The 20,282-nt window shown below is 38.4% G+C and overlaps 1 protein-coding gene across 2 annotated transcripts in view; it reads left to right on the top strand.

The window, feature by feature from the left end:
* Positions 1-2,033: 2,033 nt before the first annotated feature.
* The window catches only part of LOC146509570 (roundabout homolog 2-like), an 83,512-nt gene continuing 65,263 nt past the window's right edge, over positions 2,034-20,282 (top strand). For both annotated transcript variants that reach the window (XM_085173933.1, XM_085173931.1), the window contains exons 1-2: positions 2,034-2,699; positions 5,946-6,272. In XM_085173933.1, coding sequence (XP_085030059.1) covers positions 2,645-2,699; positions 5,946-6,272 — 382 coding nt within the window. In that variant the 5' untranslated portion in view covers positions 2,034-2,644. The remainder of the gene's footprint in view (positions 2,700-5,945; positions 6,273-20,282) is intronic.

Below are 20,282 nucleotides of genomic sequence, written 5' to 3'. Positions count from 1 at the left end.
GCTGAGTGCAGTGGCAATGCCTTGAAAATCCAAAAAGTCACTGATCTGAGCAATTTTTATAATAGTTTTATTATATCAGTTACTCGGATCACTAGTTTGATTTTCAGGGCATTGCCACTGCACTCAGCACCCTGAGCGGTTAGACAGAGGTTTGACACTTGTATGCAGGTTTGGACTTTGTGGCCAGGACACATGTCTACTCTGTCTACTCTCAGTAAGGCTGAGTGTGAGTGTGTTGAGCACACTGTCACACACACCATCTGTTACCTCCAACACTTCTGGCTTGGACAAACACAGCTATGAGCAGGTAATGGTGCAGACAAAACTTCTGACCTTGACACTGTCTCCTATGTGTGATCAGCGCGGGGAGAGAGGTAGATTGATGAGAGTCTTTTTGATTTTGGTTTGTGTGAGAAAGGCAGCAGAATCCCACGTTGCCTGGAAACCTGTCTATCTTGTAGTGTGTGATGAAAGATGGGGTCTTTCTCTGCCTCCCTTATCTTATTCAACTTCAAGACAAACATCAAATCACCACACTCAATAAATGTATTTCTTTTTTTTAACCTTATGCAAGATCTCACATGCCAATACACAAATACTTTTGCAACATAACCTTTTTCAGGTGCATTCATTCATCTATTTAAATTGAGGGATACTTAAAAATACTTTTACTTAATAAGTAACTTAATTAATAACATTTGGGATTTTAAAATAAAGCACAGAACAAGCACCACATTATAAAATATGTGTTTGCATGATTCAGTGTTAATGATGAATAGCAGCATTATGTATCAAGCTATTTGCCACAATTATTTTGTGAGGTTTTTAATTTCTTGAAAAGCCTATTTATTATCTCCTCTTTGTATTTCCGAGAGGAAGGGCTCGCTGTGGGTTAAGGTCACTTTGAACATCAAATTTTGAAAAACTGTCATTTGGTGTCAGGTCACTTAAAGCGACCATTCCTTTGTGGTTTGGCAGGAATGGTAATGCAGTACTTTATTCCTCCCAGATGACACTTAATGACAGTAATCTCGTTTTGGTAAAGGCTTGCCCTTTTAAGGCAAAGAGTTATAGACATAAAAGAGGTCTCCACAACACCAAGAACAAGGCTGATGCCATAGGAAAAAAAAAATTTTGAAAACACAATTGTGTGATAAATGAGATCTATCCAGTGTAAATAATTCTGTTCACTTTACACCCCTTTCATACAGACTAATTTTAGCCATTGTCCGCAATTATTATTCGATCTACTGCTGTGAACACAGCACTAAAAAAATGCTTTAATTTCACTCGCCAGATCAATAGCACCTGATACAGCCTCATCTCATTCTCATCTAACAGTGAGGGACTGCGTTTATAATGCTATTGACAATATTGAGCAGTATTGACGAAAAAACTGGATAAGAGCCTCAGGCAGCGGGCAGGAATGAAGTGCCATTTCTTCACAGCTGTACACCTTTGTAATAGCTCTCTCAACCGTGAACATGAAAATAAAATGCCAGCTACTAAAAATCAGACAGCTTTGTTTCAATCGTTTTACTCAACCGTTCGTGTCTTTTGGCGGGGTGACGCCGGGTCAAGTTCGAGAGGAGACAAATGATAACAGAAATGATGCATCAGCTCTGCGAGAGCACATCTGCAAGATAAAGGAGGAATGTTTGTGTGCTGGATAAACAAAATGGCTCTAGTATATCTAGTTGCAGGTGCAATGTTGGGAATGGGAATAATGTGTTGGGGGATCTAACACCGAGTCTCTAAAAGTATAAACCGAGCAAGTGTATGTTACGCATTCTGATGTTTTAATTCATTCAAACGGAAATGAACTAGCTAATATTTATACATATATAATAACATTTTGAAATAACAGTTAGGAATAATAAGGCGTGCTTTAAGATCTTATCAGTCCAAGTACATACAAATTGAATGAAAGGAAATAAAATCTAATAGAAGCCAGCCAAAACAGCGCGCTTTCATTTACTCGACACTCATCGTGTTGCTGACTATGCCTATGAGTATATCAGCTGTCTGTGATCTCCTTGAAAAAACAGAAAGAAAGAAAACGACTCCTGACCATAGCTGTACCAGTTCAGATCTAAACTGCTGCTGAGTTTTAATGCTCGGATTTATTGTGCTTATTCGCGCGGCTTTTTCTCCCAGGGCAGGAGAGAGGAGAGGAGGGGCTGAGCTGTGCTGTGCTGCACCGTTCAGCTGCTCACCTCTCACTGAATCCCGTCTCCACCTTTCATCCCTCAACTTGTCCCACGTAGGGATGGATGAGTTCCACCGCCGTCGGACCTTGTAAAGTATCAGACCAATGCGTCTGAACTGGGGGACCGACAGTCACTGGAGGGTCTTTGGGCGTCGGTGATGTTTGCAATTGGTGACTGCAGAAACTGCCAACGTGTCGGCGAGTCGACAGACCACAGCTTACTTGTGCGCTCTTGGAGTGGGAGAATGGACATGTGAATGAGAACGATTTCCCTCGGCGGCTACAAAAACTGTTTTGGTTCTTTTAGTTCACAAATCGTCACAAAGTCTCACAAGTGAAAACAGGATTGATGAGATTCTTTTTCATTTTTTCTTTTTTTGTTTCTGCTTGAGGAGGAATTCATGCGCCGATAGCTTACGAGGCCAATATGCCAGAATGGGTCCTCTACAGTATTTATTTCTCTGTGGACTTCTGCACACCCAGACCTATGGTAAGTTCATACAGTGCATGCATCTCTTACTTCGCGTCATGGTTAAAAGGATGTCTCGTCCCACGTTATGCTATAGAAAGAATAGTCAACTGTGACCCGATGCGTATTCGACCACAGTGATTCCAGCTTAAGTCCACCAAGAAGATACTGAGTATGGTACGCAATTAACAGCTGGCATCCTTCAATTCTTGGTCATCATATTATATACTTTCTTCTCTTTCTTTTTAGTTTAGCCCCTGTATAAGATATTGTTCCAGACCAACTATTTAATGGTTAGGTAGACAAAGTGATTATTTATTTATACAGGGTACCCTTAGCTGAATAGATTTCTTACTTGAATTAAATGGTTGACAGCTTATCAATATTGAGTAATCTGACAAAAAAAGAAAAAGTCCAGGCAGCCAAACTTAACTTTCCCCCCTATATTATCTGAAAAAATAATATTTTCTGCTCCTTCAGTGTCATGTTCTACTCATATCGAAACCTATAATGGCTCCTGCTGGACCCACATATTGCTTTAATTCTCTTTATCTTGCGTCAGATACGTGGCCTCACGTTCAGGTTGATCAGTTAACTTAATGGACCTTCTGCTGTCTCAAATTTGAAATGTCTAGTCTGACGTGGAGGCAGTGTACCTTCACATAGTCTTAAAATCTCTCCCAAAGTGTGCATGTGTTCAGTACAATGGACCTTTTAACATAAACACTGTATGCACAAAAATTCATATGCACCTTTACATTTCAAGAATCTTGTGTTGTTCAATCTCCTGAAGTGTTTTGTGCTACTTTGTCCCATATAGCACAAATCTGTGTCAGTAGAGTAAATGTGTGCAGGTGTAAGCACTACACAGCACATAAAGTGGCTTTTGAAAGTGGCTTTTGTTTCCTGTACACTGGAAATGCTGAGTTTATATGGTACAGCGTGTCAATGCAGCACACAAGAGCAGCAATCATCTCATCTTTATGAAACCTGTAGTTGGGGGGCGGGTGTTGCTTGAACGCTGAGGTCATCACAGGAGTTGAAGTTTGTATTGGACTCCTGCTGACAGGTGTTTCCGGTGATTGGCACACCACATTTTTCTATACATTTACTGGGTTGAATCAGCACATTCTGACAGTTACATCATAAGCCAATGGGTTTCTTTGGATATATATGTATTAATATGGAGATATATGTTAATACACATCCAGCATACCCATTCTTATGTTTTCAGTTAAAGGAATCTTCCAAGTTATAAGCTGAAGCTTTTACTGGTAAAACACTGTCAGCGTAACCTGGTTTTTATCAAAGTGTCCACTGCATGTAAGCTCCCAAATAACTACTTATTTTCTGCAAGGCTTTGAGCGTGTGCTTCAGCACCATGGATAGTTCTCACTAAACGGACATACTTGGGAAGAAAAACGAGCCTCAAAGGCTGGACCTACACAAAATATTTTAAAAATATTTTAACTGTTCTAAATGTATCTAAATATAACTCTTTACTTTCAGACTCCATTCAATTATATCTGCCTTTTTAACCCCCATTTTAAGGAGTTACATAAAAAAAAACTTCCCTTCTTTTTTCACTCATTTACATTCAGGGTCATAGTGTGCATGGAGCCTGCCCCGAGTAAGAAATAGACAACCCCCTGCTGATGAGATGCCAGTCTATCACAGGGCCAACAGACTGACAGGACCCCACAGGACCTTCTTGCTGTTAGATGACAGTACCAACCACTGAGCCAATGTGCCACCCACAACTTAAATCATCTAATTTAAATTCTGTTGTCTGACAGAACAAACCTCAAACTCTGCATTAGCTACTGTGGAGACCGGGTAATGGGAAGACCAATTAAACAAAGCCAGTATTTCACAAAATATGTGTTGGTGTGACTTTGCAGAGCCACACAAATGTTATAGATTATAGAGTTTTAAAAGCATTTTTAATACGCAGTGTATCTCCCTGCTTTGGCATGCTGGTGCCAGCTAATGGAACGCTTTTGTCAACAAACCTCTCAACATTATAGACCATCACATCAATTTTTATTCACTTTTATGACTTTATTTCAGTTGCTGTAGAGCAGCCAATGATCACGGCTGCCTCTGCAGTTTGTATGATTTGTCCCCCTCACAGTTAAAAAGACAAGAGAGTGCCAAACATCACTTTCATTTATTTATTATATATCTTATTTATTTTCTCCTTAAGACAGTCGAAAAAGTATGTTCTAGCGACTTAAACACTACACACTTGACTTGTTTGTATGCACACGACAGAGAAGACCTTTTAACTCAGATATTATAATGTGCTCATACACCATGGAACAGATGAAAGTTGTGAGATTGTCATGTCGGTAAACAAACACAGTGCCACTACATTCGGGTCATTACTCTGTGACATTTAGAGGTGGAATATATGAAACACCACTGAATTGGTCAATAAATGGAAAAAAAAAAATCTGACATTCCCGTGACATTTGATGGAGATCAGCTATCAAATACTGGGGGTTAAAACGTAAATATTATTTATGGCGAAATATAGCCGTTGATTTGAAAAGCACATAGTGAACTTTGCACATCCTTAGTGTACAAAGTACAAATCAAAAAAGCCATTGTAGCAGCTGCTGTTATACACCCACTGTGACAACATGTTTGATGATGTCAGTGTTTGACGGAACGTGTTAATGAAAAAGTTAATGAGATGTAATGACTCCTCAGCTCCTGTCTGTGAAAGTAAATATGGAAGCTTCAGTTTAGTAACACAGCATATTGTAGAGCAAATAAAAACCTGACACTAATCAGCTTTCTTTTTTTTCCAGGTACTGTAATCACATTATACTTTGTGTGTTCCACCAATCATATTTACAAATTGATGCAGAGGCATGATTTACAGTTTAAATTGCAGTGGAAATTATTATTTTAGTGACAGACGAAAACCATTACTTATTTTCCAACATAATTCCCCAAGATTTCTCTCTGTCATCAGCTGTCATTATTTTAATCAAAAGAAGTATGATAATCAACAATTCCCTGTTTTTCTTCTTTTTTTTTATTTTAGAGAAACTGTGATAAGCCAGTATTGCTTTACTGCTGTTGTATGACACAGTGCATTCTGAGTGCCTATTAACTTTTAAAGGTTGTTCATTCGTAGTTGCTGTTGCTGCTTTTGGTAACTCAGGGGCTACCAACCTTTATCCCAAACATACTGTTGGTTAAAAAAGAAATATACGTGTATATGAAATAAACATTATCATCATTCCTTTCCTTTAGGGTCTCGTCTTCGCCAGGAAGACTTCCCTCCCCGCATTGTGGAACACCCTTCTGACCTCATTGTGTCCAAGGGGGAGCCAGCCACTCTCAACTGTAAGGCAGAGGGTCGTCCACCGCCTACGGTGGAATGGTACAAAGACGGGGAGCGTGTTGAGACAAACAGGGAAAATCCCCGTTCCCACCGTATGCTGCTTCCCAGTGGGTCCCTCTTCTTCCTGCGCATCGTTCATGGACGACGGAGCAAGCCAGACGATGGCATCTATGTTTGCGTGGCCCGAAACTATCTGGGGGAGGCCAAAAGCCGGAACGCGTCTCTAGAAGTAGCACGTAAGTTTGACTTTTCATCGTGCCCCTCTAGGCACAAAGGTAATAACATGTTCAAAGAAATCTCAATGTTGCATGAAAAAAAAGGGAAATAAATGAATATGGAGCATGGGTGAGGGTGGTAACCTTTTGTGGGGTATATGAAAATATGAAAATGTGCTAATATTGCATAAAAAAGTAGAGGTTAAATTAAGCAAACAATGTGGAGCTGTTGTGCTACCGTATATGTCATCTGATGTCATCTGTCACAGTGCACGCAAGATCACATAACCTTTCCGCTGAACCTACAAGTGTGTGTTAATTTACCCAGCCGTGTGCATAACGTGTGTGCGCATATGTGTGTGAATATGTTTCCTGACTGCTAGTGAGACCTGTTTGGATGACCTGTTTGAGTAATGTATGGGCAAAGCTGTGAATCGCTCCAGGGGGGGAGAGCAAAAGGAGGCAGGATTTTAACCCAGCGAACTCCCTTTCAGTGTTTGGATTTGGAAAGACGCGGCCAGCTCCCAGCCAGTTCTCTCCCTGTGTGGGAGAAAGGCGCTCTGGGCTATTCACATTTCCATTATGTGCTAAACTGAGCTGATTTCTTGCCATGAACAAGATGCACACACGCTCGGACGCACATGCATGCACACAAAAACACCCACACCGTCTCCCCTGCTCTGTGTTTATCATTAGCACAGATGGGGAATTCCATGCAAACAATATATTGCAATTTGGTTTTAAAATAATACTTTAAAAAAAATGGCATTCTGTTATATTTGCTTTTTGAATTCCAAAATCGGTGAATATAAGACATGAACCTAATGACTTGACTATGATGTACTACAATTACATTACTACAGTTAAAACAAGAACATGTCAGAGTCCGAATTATGGCACTGTTGTGGCTTCAGCTGATTTGTCACCCTTGGCTTTATGGGCAAGTCACAGAACAGGAAGGGAAAAAAACTGAGATAAGAACCATGAAGGTAATTGTAGCTCAAGACATTATCTGAAATCTCTGTGCCTTCTTTTTGTGCACCACATGATCTCTTTGCCTTATTGCTGTATTCAGTCCCCGTTGTCTTGTGTTTCTGTTGTCTTCTTTTACTGATGATACCTCATCTTTGTTTCAAGGCAGTGAACTGTCCTGGAAGTGCTGAGGCTTAAGAAGATGCTGGCAATGTAATAGGACATACAAATCGAGCCATAAGAACGAGTGTGTGTCTGTGTGTCTGTGCGTATGTGTGCGTCAGAGGATACAACATTGGCTTCCCCATACAAAACGAGACATTGTGGTGTCGGGTATTATAGCTGGTATTATCTAGCATCCCTGTCTCACTGTAATCGGAATTTACACTGCACTTTGTATCACATTTACACTGCACTCCTTGAGCTGTACAGTTGTCTTTGAAGATAGTGAATAATTCTTTCTCATAAAGAAACCAGAGACCCAAAACTGTCGTTATAGTGTCAAGAGACACATCTTCTGGCGGCTTCACTGATTCCCTTGACTGAATAGATGCCTACTTTATGAGCACAGTGACTCTGTCAGAGTGATTTTGTGGGGATTTTCTGGTTCTCCCTAAACACAATAAAGCTCATGTGTATGTTGTAGCTCAAACCGGCATTCTGAATTCATTTTCTGAGTTAATTCTCACATTCTTTGTCACTGTTAAAGCTGCAGCTACTTATAAATTGTTTCTTGGTTTTTTTTCGTGAGAAACCCATGTTATGTTTAGCAACCATACATATGTTGTAAATGTGACTTACCCAAAATAGAGTAGCAACACCTAAATATTAGAAAATATAGAACTGTCTTCCTCAGCATGGCTCAGCAAAGCTTTAATATTCTTTGAAATGCATGTTTTGTTGCACATCATAGGATACATTCTTGAATCCACACCAATTGGTTTATATTTTTCGTATTCAAAGCACCATCGTGATCATTTTGAGGACATTTTGAAGGATTGGCGTTGGCTCTGAGGAGTACGCCTCATGAGTACACTTCGTATTTCTAGATAGAGCCATACATATTTGGAGAATGACACTTTTTTGTGTGTATTTCTTCTTTCTACACCACCTTAGTTAATTTAAATCACACAAGCGAGATGTGATTTGAGTGCAAACTTATGGCAGTAATTCAATGGATTTACCAAAAGTAAATTAAATGATTGCCTGAATTCTACAACCCATGGACATCACGAAATGTTCTTTCTGCTCTCTAAGTCCTTTACTGCCACCACCTTTAGTTCCTGTTTTTTGTGGGTCTTTCTGCCTTCAGTTTATTTTTCTTTAATAAAAGAAAAGTACACTCTTTTGAGCTGAGATCAGGTGACTAACAAGGCCATTGAAGAGTTTCCCATTCTGTTGCCTTGAGAAACTCTTAGGTTGCTTTTGCTGCGCTCTGATTAATTATATATTTGCACTGTGAAGTCCTGTCTGATCAGTTTTGCAGCATTTGGCTGAGTCTGAGCAGCACTAGCATAGCCTGCTAGTGCTACTTCTTTAAGCAGTCACATCATCAATAAACACTCTGTTCCACAGGCAGCCATACATGCCATAACATTACTTCAACCATGTTTGACAGATGATGTGGTATGCTTTGGATCACAAACTGTTTCTCTTCTTCGCCATACTTTTTCACTCCTGATGATTGTAGAACAAGTTAAGCTTGGTTTCATATGTCCAAAGATTTTTTTTTTCAAAACATTTCACATTTTTTCTGGCAACGTCAATTGACCAATATTTACATTTATGTACACGACTTTGACAGTGATGCACCTACCCCCACAAGATGACTTGACTTGGTTAAATGTTACTTTTTGGTGTTGCTGCTCTTGTCAGTGCATTTGTTCTTTTTTAGCAGTGTATCAGATGTTTAATTTCCCAATTCTAACTTTATTATTTTGATTTCCACCCTAATAATTGCCTTCACATGAATCAATCTTCATTGGTGTACAGAAGCAAAACTAAAAACAAAAAATAATACTCATTAATCTATTTGTACAGCTCAGTATATCTTGTCTATTATAAGGAAGCCCAGAATAGGATCCACATATTTTCAGTATGTATTATATTTATAGTAACTGCCTTGTGTACATAGTGTTCATCATTTTTGTTTTCCACGGCCTTTCTTACATAAAGGACAGTACATGCCGGGCAGATTTTAGTCTTCTCTGTGTAATTCAGAATATCATGGCTACAGGGATGCATAATCACATGACTCCTCCAGGGACTGCAGGTTCCTGCCAGTATTGCTGCAGCCAAAGTTGTCATGCAATGCTCGGGGTGGGAGCAAACGGGTATATGAAAGTGCTGTGGGGATGATCTGACAGTGAGTCTAGCTCTAGAATGGTCTGTTTCTTTAGGAGTCCACACACATCCTCCGATTTTCTAATGGGCTGTAGCATTGTATCTTAACCAGTGGCTCAGAAAATGTAGCTAACTAGAGGGGTGCTGCTCCCTCGGGTACATTTGTGCTATACAAGCTCAATTTTGGTGGTTCGTCATGCATTTTGTGAGCTTGAGTCTGAGTGAAATTTGAAGAGACATTATTCATTCCGTGTGATGCAAAACACTTCAGCTGTTTAAGATGGCAGCAAAGCTTAAAATATGTAAATTATGCAGATATGCCAGACAAACCTACAGCTGACAGCCTGGCATCAACAAATGATGTACCTCACAACATTTGTTTGTCATATAAATTAGCCAGTCCATACTAAAACATCTATTTGCACACATATTTTCTTTCTCCCCTTACGCCTTAACAGGGCTCATGTTAAATAATTAATAGTAACAGTGCAAATTTAAACTACAAGTTTTTTTGTTGTTGTTGAGAATCATCTAAGAGGACAGACAAAATGTTAGTTTTTCTTGAAATCTGAAGAAATTATTGTGCATAACTCACCATTTCTTTATTTCCTCCATTATTTGATTTGCTACTCACTTAACACATTGGCATATTTTAAAGTCTTTGCCTTTAACTTCCTTCTTGTGCCTAATCATCTAGCTTCAGGCTGACTTCAATACAACTGTGATGTCTAGAGGGACAGTATTAACATATTTTCATACCATCTGCATGGTTATTCCTTCCTTGTTAAATCTTTTAGCGCACTGTGGATATTTTCCAGCACTGTGGTTTTTCAGAGGAAATGTTTTACATTTACATCGACTCTTAGCTGAGTGAGACTGAACTAACCCTGAATAAGTAGAAGTGGGAAAAAAATGAAGTCTAGAGAGCATAAATTTTATCCTGTGGACAATGGGAGCATATTTATTTTCTAAGCTGATGGACTATAGCAAGGCACGAAACAGAAGAATTTTCAGGCTTGTCGAGATTCTATTTCCTGACCTGACCGTCTTATTTGGTGTATATCTGACACAAATGATAACATCAGCTATTTCAAAGGAAAAAAAATACCTGTTTATTATTAGAATGTCATGTATTTTTTTCTTGATAAACAAGACCCATTGTGTTTTTGCTACTGTTGCAACATGTCACCTGAATCTCACATCCAAGTATGTAATTTTAATAATCGACAGGCACCTGCTGTCAGTGTGTACAATCACACTTGGCCAACCACTGAGGCAGCTTTTTTACATATTCACTCTGTTAAGTCAGACATTACAGCAGAGCGCTACTTCTGAGCAACGTGAACAAACAACTGTGCAACCTCCAGGCCACCAGTGGACTGGCACTAATCATCAGAGTGAGTGGCTGTAGATGGAATTAGAACAGCTTCCTCAAACTATTAAGAGAAGGGACAGAACGACATGAACGGTGATGTTTTGAAGGGAGTTGTGGGCGGAGAGGCGGCAGATGCGAGGGTATTCATTAGCACCAAACTCAAGAACAAGACGAGTCCCCTTCTGTTCAACTGTGCTAGGAGAATTAGATGTATAGTCACTCAGCCAGACAATCATCAATTAAATCCTCACAGTCTCAGACAACTAGTGAACTAAGCAGAAACAATGCTAGATAAATCTAGTGCTAGATTTTTATTTTTTTTTTATTTTTTTACCATAGTTCCCTATGGTAATTGTTTTTGCTGAAATATTGAACACAAAATTTTGGAATTTTAATATAATAGAAGAATAAATTCATTTACTGACAGTTTGATTTCAGACTGAAATCTGCGAGGTGGGATATGTAAAAAAGTCTTGAGCTGCCCATAACATCTTTAGATTTTGCCTGGAAAATGGGAAAATAGGTGCAGTGATTCATTGAAACATGTTCAAACATAAATGGAAATAAAGTATATAAGTTAAAAGGACAGTTTGTACAATTCTTGAAAGTCAGTATTTGGTAAGACTTTCATTGTTCTTTAGCACTATCTGAATTCTTTTTGATTGTTGGATTGAGTCGTTTTCAGGAATAGTTCATCAGGCGTCTTTTATCTAAAGCTTTTTTTTTGCTTGCTTTTGTTCTGTTCTCCACCATAGAACCAAGTCCGCCAGAGCTTCTCCTTATATTTTTACATGTTGTACTGCCATATTTGGGAGCATTACAAGTTGCTATACATCAATACAACCGTTATATCCCAAATGTAATAATATGTATGCATTAAGTCCATAGTAAGTACATAAATTGCAAAAAAGGGCAATAAACTACAAAAAAAAGGAAAATAGTTTTTGTTTTTTAAACATAGTTCTAGTTATTTCAGAGGTATATACTTCAAAACTGTAAATACAAAAAAGTTGCACAAAATTGTTTCCAACCACAGGAAATTAATTTTGAATGTCTTCATAGTTTTATTTTTTAGATACACCAATTTTTGTATACTGCAGGAAAAACGAAAATAAATATTATATTGCAAATTTGCAAAAAAAACCCCAAAAACAGCATGCGCATCAAAATAAACTATTTCCAACAGCGCAATTTGAGTTCTAAGTGTCCCAGAAACTATACAGAAAAGCATAAACTCAAACATGACATTTAAAACACCAGTATAGGTTTATAAAAGCCCTAAAAGAAAAAAAGAAAAAAAGTCTATTCCAACGTACAAAGTGCTATGAACAGCTGATCGGATCGGCAAAAGCGTGTTTGTGGAATATTATGTTTTTGTTGCTGCAAGTGCTCTTTGTGCAATTTTTTGCAAAACCATATGTGGAAGGAAAGCGAGAACAAGCTGAATGCATAAGATGTAAGTACAACTCCTCCGGTTTCTTATGTAAAATACATTTTTGCAGTAACTTATGTGGTTGCAATTCTACTGGGATTTAAAAATAGTTCCGCAAAGCGGGGAGTTCTGCTCCAATAGGCCTTAAAGTGTTAAGATGGTCCCACTCTGCTTCAATATTGTTGACATTTGGCCAATGAGGAGGCCAAGCTATGACTAATAATGTTGCACTGTGTGATTTTCTTGTTTTTGGAAGTGTGTTTGGAATCATTGCCAAGCTGAAAAATAAAGCAGTTGACAATCGATTTACAGGTGATATACATGCAGCCCCAAATCATGACAGAGCCTCCTCCGGGTTTAACTGGTTTCCTGACCTTCTCTGCACATTTGGATGAGGCTTTGGACCAGAATTTGATTCCTTCAGTCTCCTTCTTGTTTATTTGGCATACCATAGATTTTTTTCAGTGAACAGTAGATAGATCAGAATAAATATCAGATCCATCTCTCAGGTCCTATGTCAGGTCTTTGATGGAGTTATTCCATTTTCCAAAGGGAATGACATAGCTTTTTAGGCCTAACGTTTCTTTGTTTTGTCCTCATTTAAAAAAAATAAATAAATAAATACTGCACACCATGCCAAGACAGGCCAAGTTTTCAAATAATAGCTCTTTAGGAATCATCCTGTTGGTGCAAAAATATTATTTTCTACCTATTCTCTAAAATTATTGCACATCACATGTTAAGTGGTCTTTTATGTGTTGACAGAACATTTCTCTGAATATGATCTAGTACAAGAACTGCATAAAAAAATGTCCAAAAGAAGCCCAGAAAATATTACCTATTGCTTTAGTCCAATTTAAATAATTTTTTAAAAAGCGCTGCTCCTTGGAAACCATATATAAAGAAGAGTACTAAAAAAAAGTCGAGCTACCAATTATGTTCAACATGTACAATATGGGCAATATATTCAGTTTGCAGCCATATAGCTGTGCTGTGATATATAGCATCAGTCACTGCTTCCTTGTCATTGTCTTCTCCTCAGTGATGTGCATTACCCTGAGCAACATAGGCTACTGGTTGGTATAATGTACTGTGAGAGTCAAAGCAATGCTTTCTCCAGGCATGAAAATATCTTCTTTCGCAAAGTGCATCTCATAGAAGGCATCATTTATCTACATCATCATATTTATGCTTTACATTTGGTATACATCATATGGGGAGGTTTTCTTCAGAAAGCTGTGTATGTAAGTATTTGGGTTTAGAGTTTTGCTGTGAACAGTCATTACTATTTTAAGGTACTTACCTGTAGTTAGAACTGATGGTGTGAGTCTGAAAACGTAGTAAATCACTCAAGGTTTAGTAGCCGTTCTATTGGGAGACATTCTGTGGTGCTTCAAAAAGTGGCAACTTGCCATTAATCATGCATTTCACTGTTTTGAAAACACCCAGGGTTGATGTCTGCCTGCCAGCCCTGTGTGTTTCTAGGCAGACTGTCAATGTTTTGTATGAGTAGATAGGTTGGCCACATAGTACAATCTGTTTCCAGTTCACCAGCCCTTGTGTATCTTTCCTCTGTTTACCCTGCTTTTGTTAAGCCAGTATAGGGTTTTGAACCCAGCTGATAAGAAGTGAGCTTTCTCAGGTTTTCACCAAATTTAATCATTAGCATTATTAATACATGCCGTCATACTTTAGCAGGTTACATTTGTCGTGCACATTTGGGACAAATCGATGCAGCATTGCAGTATTATGTGTGGTTATTCCACATTTTTTTCACAATTAAGTTGGTTGTATCTAATGCGAGCAGATGTAAAAAATTAATTCAAAACTGTGCAAGCGTATCTTTCCTTAATACCTCTTAGAGGTGATTGCACAAAAAAAGGGATGCTTCTCAGCGTGCATTTATGATCCCAATCACACTGATTCTTTTTTTTCTCTCCATAGGGCCATTTTGGTGTTGCTAAGCAGCCTGTAATCAGCCATCAGTTTCTTGTATGTCAGTGAGCTACGTACAGTATAATTTACAGTAGCTATATTAGGACATCAAAAACAGAAACCTTGAAGTGAAAGAGAGAAACAAGCCCCCAAATAGTCACAAATGAATCATCATATAATTTCCAAATGAAAAACGAACAAAGACCATGGTGCATTGTTAACACAGCTGAATCACAGCTGGTATATTCTGATTTTCCACCTGTTAGGTAGTTAGGCTTTTTCTAAAATAATGAGATTATAGTTATTCACATTACAAACTGTTCCAAACATGTACTCACTTTAGACAATAAGCTACAGAGAGAGCCTAAACGTCTGTTGGCGTTTAACTATCCAGTCTTTTCCACAGCACTTAAAATGTGGCTTACATTTGTAGATCATTGTGAAGCTCAGACAGGGAAAATGGTATCAAGACTCCACATGCAAATATAACCTGATCACACTCATGTGGGCATTAGTATGCATGGGAAGCTTTTTGAATGTGATAATTATCAAATCCTTGAAGATGATGTGAATAATATGTATTCGAGTAGCTTTCAGGTTATGGTACGTGGATTCGTAAGGTGGCTTTATTTCTATTCAAGTTATTTAGTATGTGTGTGGAGATCTTTTTTTTTTTTTTTTTGCTGTTGTTGTTAATTATGTAAAATATATGCCATCATTTTATGACAAATGTTCCTCTAGGAACATGCTCTTATATTTGATTTTTTTCTGTTCATCAAAAATGGATACTAAATGGCCTGTATTTGTATAGCGCTTTTCTAGTCCCTAAGGACCCCAAAGTCACCCACCCATTCACACACTGGTGATGGCAAGCTACATTGTAGCCACAGCCACCCTGGGGCGCGCTGACAGAGGCGAGGCTGCCGGACACTGGCGCCACCGGGCCCTCTGACCACCACCAGTTGGCAACGGGTGAAGTGTCTTGCCCAAGGACACAACGACCAAGACTGACCAAGCCAGGGCTTGAACCGGCAACCTTCCGATTACAAGGCGAACTCCCAACTCTTGAGCCACGATCGCCCCATACATGTGGCTACTACACATGTCAGATTTTCAGTAATCTTAGTTTTTTTTTCTTCATTTTTTCTTCATTTTCTTAATTTCTGCATCATTTCTTCATTTCTCCAAATGACCTTGCATTTGGAAAGGTCAAGCTCTTGGATTGTCAAAGTAGAGAAAAGCTGAAATGCTCAGCATTGAACTTTTTCCTATCGGAGGTCACTTATTGAAAACGTATTGTATATACACAAAAATAGCTAAATAACCTTTTTTTTAAATTATTAAAGAAATTCATTCTATCCAGTGCTTCAAAACTATATTTACTTCAGAATGAGAGTCTAGTCACATTTTATAGAATAGGTGTTGAATTCAAAGAAGACTGAATTAATCTGTACTGTATATATAGTCATATCTCCTATGACTGTAGAATCCCAAATGAACATGTTAGAATCTGTTAGATATGTTTCTCGATTTGTTTTGGGGTCTTAATAGTAGTGTAGGAGAATACTTTTGTTTCTTCCAGGTAGTGAAAATATAAACCGCATATTTATTTTCCTGTCTTTTCAGGCAGTTTTATGTTAAAAGTATTTCTAAACTGCAGATATAGAGGTGGCCAGGGCAAGGAAGTAGAACTAATTTATGGATTTTTTTTTTTAATTTTATTTTTTGGCTGAAGACAGTGAGTGAAGGGGCTAGCATCTGGTGCTAACTGGACCATGTTCACTCCTTGGAGGTCTGTGCATTATGAGGTTCGGTAAGTTAGCTAAGGGCTAGCATCTGGTGTTAATTGGACCATGCAAACACCTTTAAGAGCTCTGCTGCACTTTCTTACAGTTGGTTGGAAGAAACATATGCCTGGCGTGAAGAAGCACACTAGCTTGATTTGCTGTGTTCAAGCTTGTTTCAACTTTCTAATTTATGATGAGAATCAGTTATATGTAGGTGGAAATTCAAGATATAACATCTTATAACATCCTGTCTTTTTACCTTGTTTTATATATTTTACCCGAGTGTCATATTTAAAATGCTTGTAAGTGGTTATGTTTTTTCTTTAATATGATGACAACATTTAATAAGAATGGAAATGTACTTAAATATCTCACTAAATTTCACTGAATATATGTTTCTTTAAATAAGCACTATTTTATTTTATTTACAATAACACACTAACTTGCTAATACAACTGTTCCCCCTTCACAAAGCACTTTTAATGTTATCCAGCAAAACGATGACTAAAGTTTGTTTGTTTTTTTTTAGAAGGAATTATGAGTTACATAAGTCAGTGATAAACAAGGTTGCTTGTCAAACAGATGCTAACTATTAAATTATGGAATCTGGTTACTTTTCATGGTCAGTTGATCTTTACCCTCTTGGGATTTTATCATCCTGCATTGCTTCATCACGTTTGGGACTATTATTCGCATTCTTTCAAAAGGAAAACAACGCTAACTCTGTCTGATAAAAACAAGTGCTCTAAAAGACTTCAGGGAGTAGTGCTTGGCAAAGGCATTTAATATTCTAATAGTAGAAAATATCATCAATAGTTACAAGTCTGACAGATTATAAACAGACTATTTTATTCACAAGTTGAAAGTGTCTGGTGTCCCAGTAACTATAGAATTCATCCTAATGAAAGCAGCAGTCAGTGTCATCCTTTCATTTAAATGATTGTGTTTACTGAGTCAGTGGCTAGGTCATATTGGGTCAAGCTACTCACATGCACCTGTCACAACCTGTGACTGGGGATTGCTGTTATGAATAAACCGAATATTGCTATCAACCTGAGGAGTCCTGCACACATATTGAAAAATCTTCTTTCAAAATTGTGTTGAGGGTTGCAGCTTCCAGCTACAGATTTCTCATCCAGCGAGGAAAGATATGTTTACTGTCAAAGTAGCCTTCAACTTTAATGCCTAAGTTGAGGACTGTGTTAAGAATTATTATTTATTTTATTATATTATTATTATTAGATATTATTATTATTTTTAAACCATTAAATAACACACATGTAACAGTATTTGTCAGAAGAATTCAGCCATGCATACAACATTTTATATTCAACACGTTTGTGTTGAGCTTGCAAAGACCAGCTACAAAATCCATTTTCAATATGACGGATCACAAAATGATTCATTACACACCACCGTCTACTTTTCAAGGTATTATATTGTGATGCCAAACACAGTACATTACTGGCTATAATTTAATGCAGTCGTGTTCCAACATTTGAATTTGAAATATGGCTATACATCTCCTTTTAGATGAGTTGGCGCTGGCTTGAGCTACTCCATTAGCAGACCTTGAATGGGGCCTTCACACTATTACAGATATAGCTGTAACTTATTGCTTCTGTCATCCGTAGAAGCTGCTGCTGGGTGTAGCCTTCTGTTTTCAGAAAGCGACATCCAGCCATGTTTTATGACAAATATATAAAGCGGTGTGACGCTATTAGGACGGGTAATGGATTATATTCAGAAATTAAATGAAGAATTTAATTTTCTTTTTAACGTAAAACGAAATCAGTAATTTAAAGTGACCCCTAGCATGATAATGTGTTCACACTGTATTTGTGTGTTTGCGTGAGGGATTGGGTGTCTTTACTCATGTGTGATTGTGTGTGCATCTGAGTGTGACAAAGCAAAGGCGTGTGTCTCTCAGCAAAATGATAATGCTTCATAATTGTTGCACTGCAGTTATTGATGTACAATATATGCATGTTCTCGATGTGGGTTAGAGGGCATATTTAGGCAGATTGCCCTAATGCAAAAAAGAAAAAAAAATCCCCCGTGGACTATAACACATGCAGTTTTATTAAAACGTATTATCATCATTCTTTTCGTGGTATATTAACCATCGCTGGAAGCCAGTGAATGTGTTGAAATATCTGCTGTTTCACTGTGTGATACTGCTAACTTAAGTGTGCCTATCCCCTCCTTTCTTCAGTCTGGCTGGGGTGATGAGAGTGAGGAACATCACCAACCAGCCAGAGGGTCTCTGTAGTTGGTTTATTATTCATGTTGTCTACCCAACATTCAACCCAATCTAGGCCAAAGCGCTATTATAACTGCTAAGTGTCACACGCAAGACTTCCGTTTGCCCATTCATTCACTCCCATTGCATCAGTCTATGCTGAAGTCCATCCACCCTATACTCTGATTCACAAAATGTTGAGAGTGCTAGGACCAGAGCAGCAATAAAAGGACATCAGGCTTCCACAGTACACACCTGAATGAGTAAAGAGGAATGGGAATATCCGGAAGCTTCATTAATTCATGAAATCTGCTGGATGTAGTATTTTTCTTTTATCTAACCCCGAAACTCACGAGCATCTGTCTGCTCGTGCTTTTACCTGGCTAAGGTGATTTCATAAATAAATGCTTTCTACAAGACAAAGTGGGCTGACAGAATGTTTCCTGTCACTACCTTTTATATCAGCAAATCCATAAAGTGCTGCACCCCTGTGTGTCTTAATTTATTCTCAACTGCTGTAAAGGGTGTAATTGCAACAAGGCACCAAATAACATTACATCCCATCTGACATGTGTCTGTTTGTGTAACGTAAGTGATACTTACATTTGGTGTGGTTAGATGGTAGACTCAGGACTAGTGTTTCAGGGGTCTAAGTGGGATTTCTGATAATCAAGACGGCTACTAACCATCGCATACCGTGTTGTTGATTTATACTTTACAGATTTTCATTTCCTTTAAACCAAATGCTCTATTTAGTTCTTCATTCAGTTGCATAACCCTGCTTTTTCTGATTTCATATTCTCTTCAACCTTGAAAGCTCACTTATCATTCCACTCTCTTTTATTACTTTCTCCTCTCCAGCGCCCAACACACACGTGTCCTGTGTTGTTCTTTATTTGTATATGCCAGAGACCAGGTATACTATGATCCTTTAGATTCTTGATTATTCTTTTTATGTTGCATGTACAAAACAGATTTTCTAGGTTGTTGGATGAGTCAGGTACCTTTTACTTCATGGATTTGTCAATGCAGCTACTACATCTAAGGACTTTTAAGCCCTCTACTGCAGCTGTAAAAATCCCTTATCAGAGTGAAAAGTGATGGGAAACATGTCGTGAGCTACAGAGTCTTAATTCCATACTTAAAGTAGTTCACAATGAGGGATGTCACGCCGTGAAATTTCATTTTTGTAGAAGCGAAAGATTTCATTACCAAAGAGTCCTCAGAAAAACATTGTTCTTCTTCACTGTTTTTCCTGTTTGTCTCCCTCGACACTGGCTTGGCAGAAAAAAAAATGCTTATGTGTACAATAGTAGTATTTTCGTGGAAAGCACAACACTTTATTTCTTCTCGCTACGTTATCCTTGCCATAACCGTTTTTACGCCTCAGATAACTAATGGAAACGAGCAAAATGTCACATGATAAATCTTATATTTAGAACACATATGCAATATGAGGGAGCTACAATGAGAATCACGAGTCATTACAAAATTAACATTTTGGTTGAGAGACAATAGGACTGTAGCACTGCAGAAGGCTGTTTTATAAAGTGTTCCTCTGTAAAGGATGTTGTTCCCATGGTTAGTTGGTTTGCTTGGTCTCTCATGCTCCAGTAGTTAATGTGTACTAGTCCATTGCTGCAGATGTTGTCCGCATGGGGACTGGAGCTGAGGAGTGACCAACAGAGCTCAACGTGGGGAGGGACGGACAGTGTGTTCCAGAACAGATGTTTCCAGCCTTTGTGCATTTGTCATTTCAGCTTTAATCTGGTCAGTGAAGGGCATAGATGCTGCATGGATGGGGACCCCAGCTGTCAGCACTCTTGAGAAGTCACCCACCCCTCCACCCCTCGCCACAAATCCTAAATTCACTCGAACATTCAAGGTCCTCCTATTCAAATCCATACTCATGTACGCACGCAAAAGCAAACACCACACTTTGTAA

The sequence above is a fragment of the Neolamprologus multifasciatus genome, chromosome 10, assembly GCF_963576455.1.
Source record: "Neolamprologus multifasciatus chromosome 10, fNeoMul1.2, whole genome shotgun sequence".
NCBI lineage: Eukaryota > Metazoa > Chordata > Actinopteri > Cichliformes > Cichlidae > Neolamprologus > Neolamprologus multifasciatus.
The sequence above is the reverse complement of the archived record's forward strand: the minus strand, read 5'-3'. Positions and strand labels throughout refer to the sequence as shown.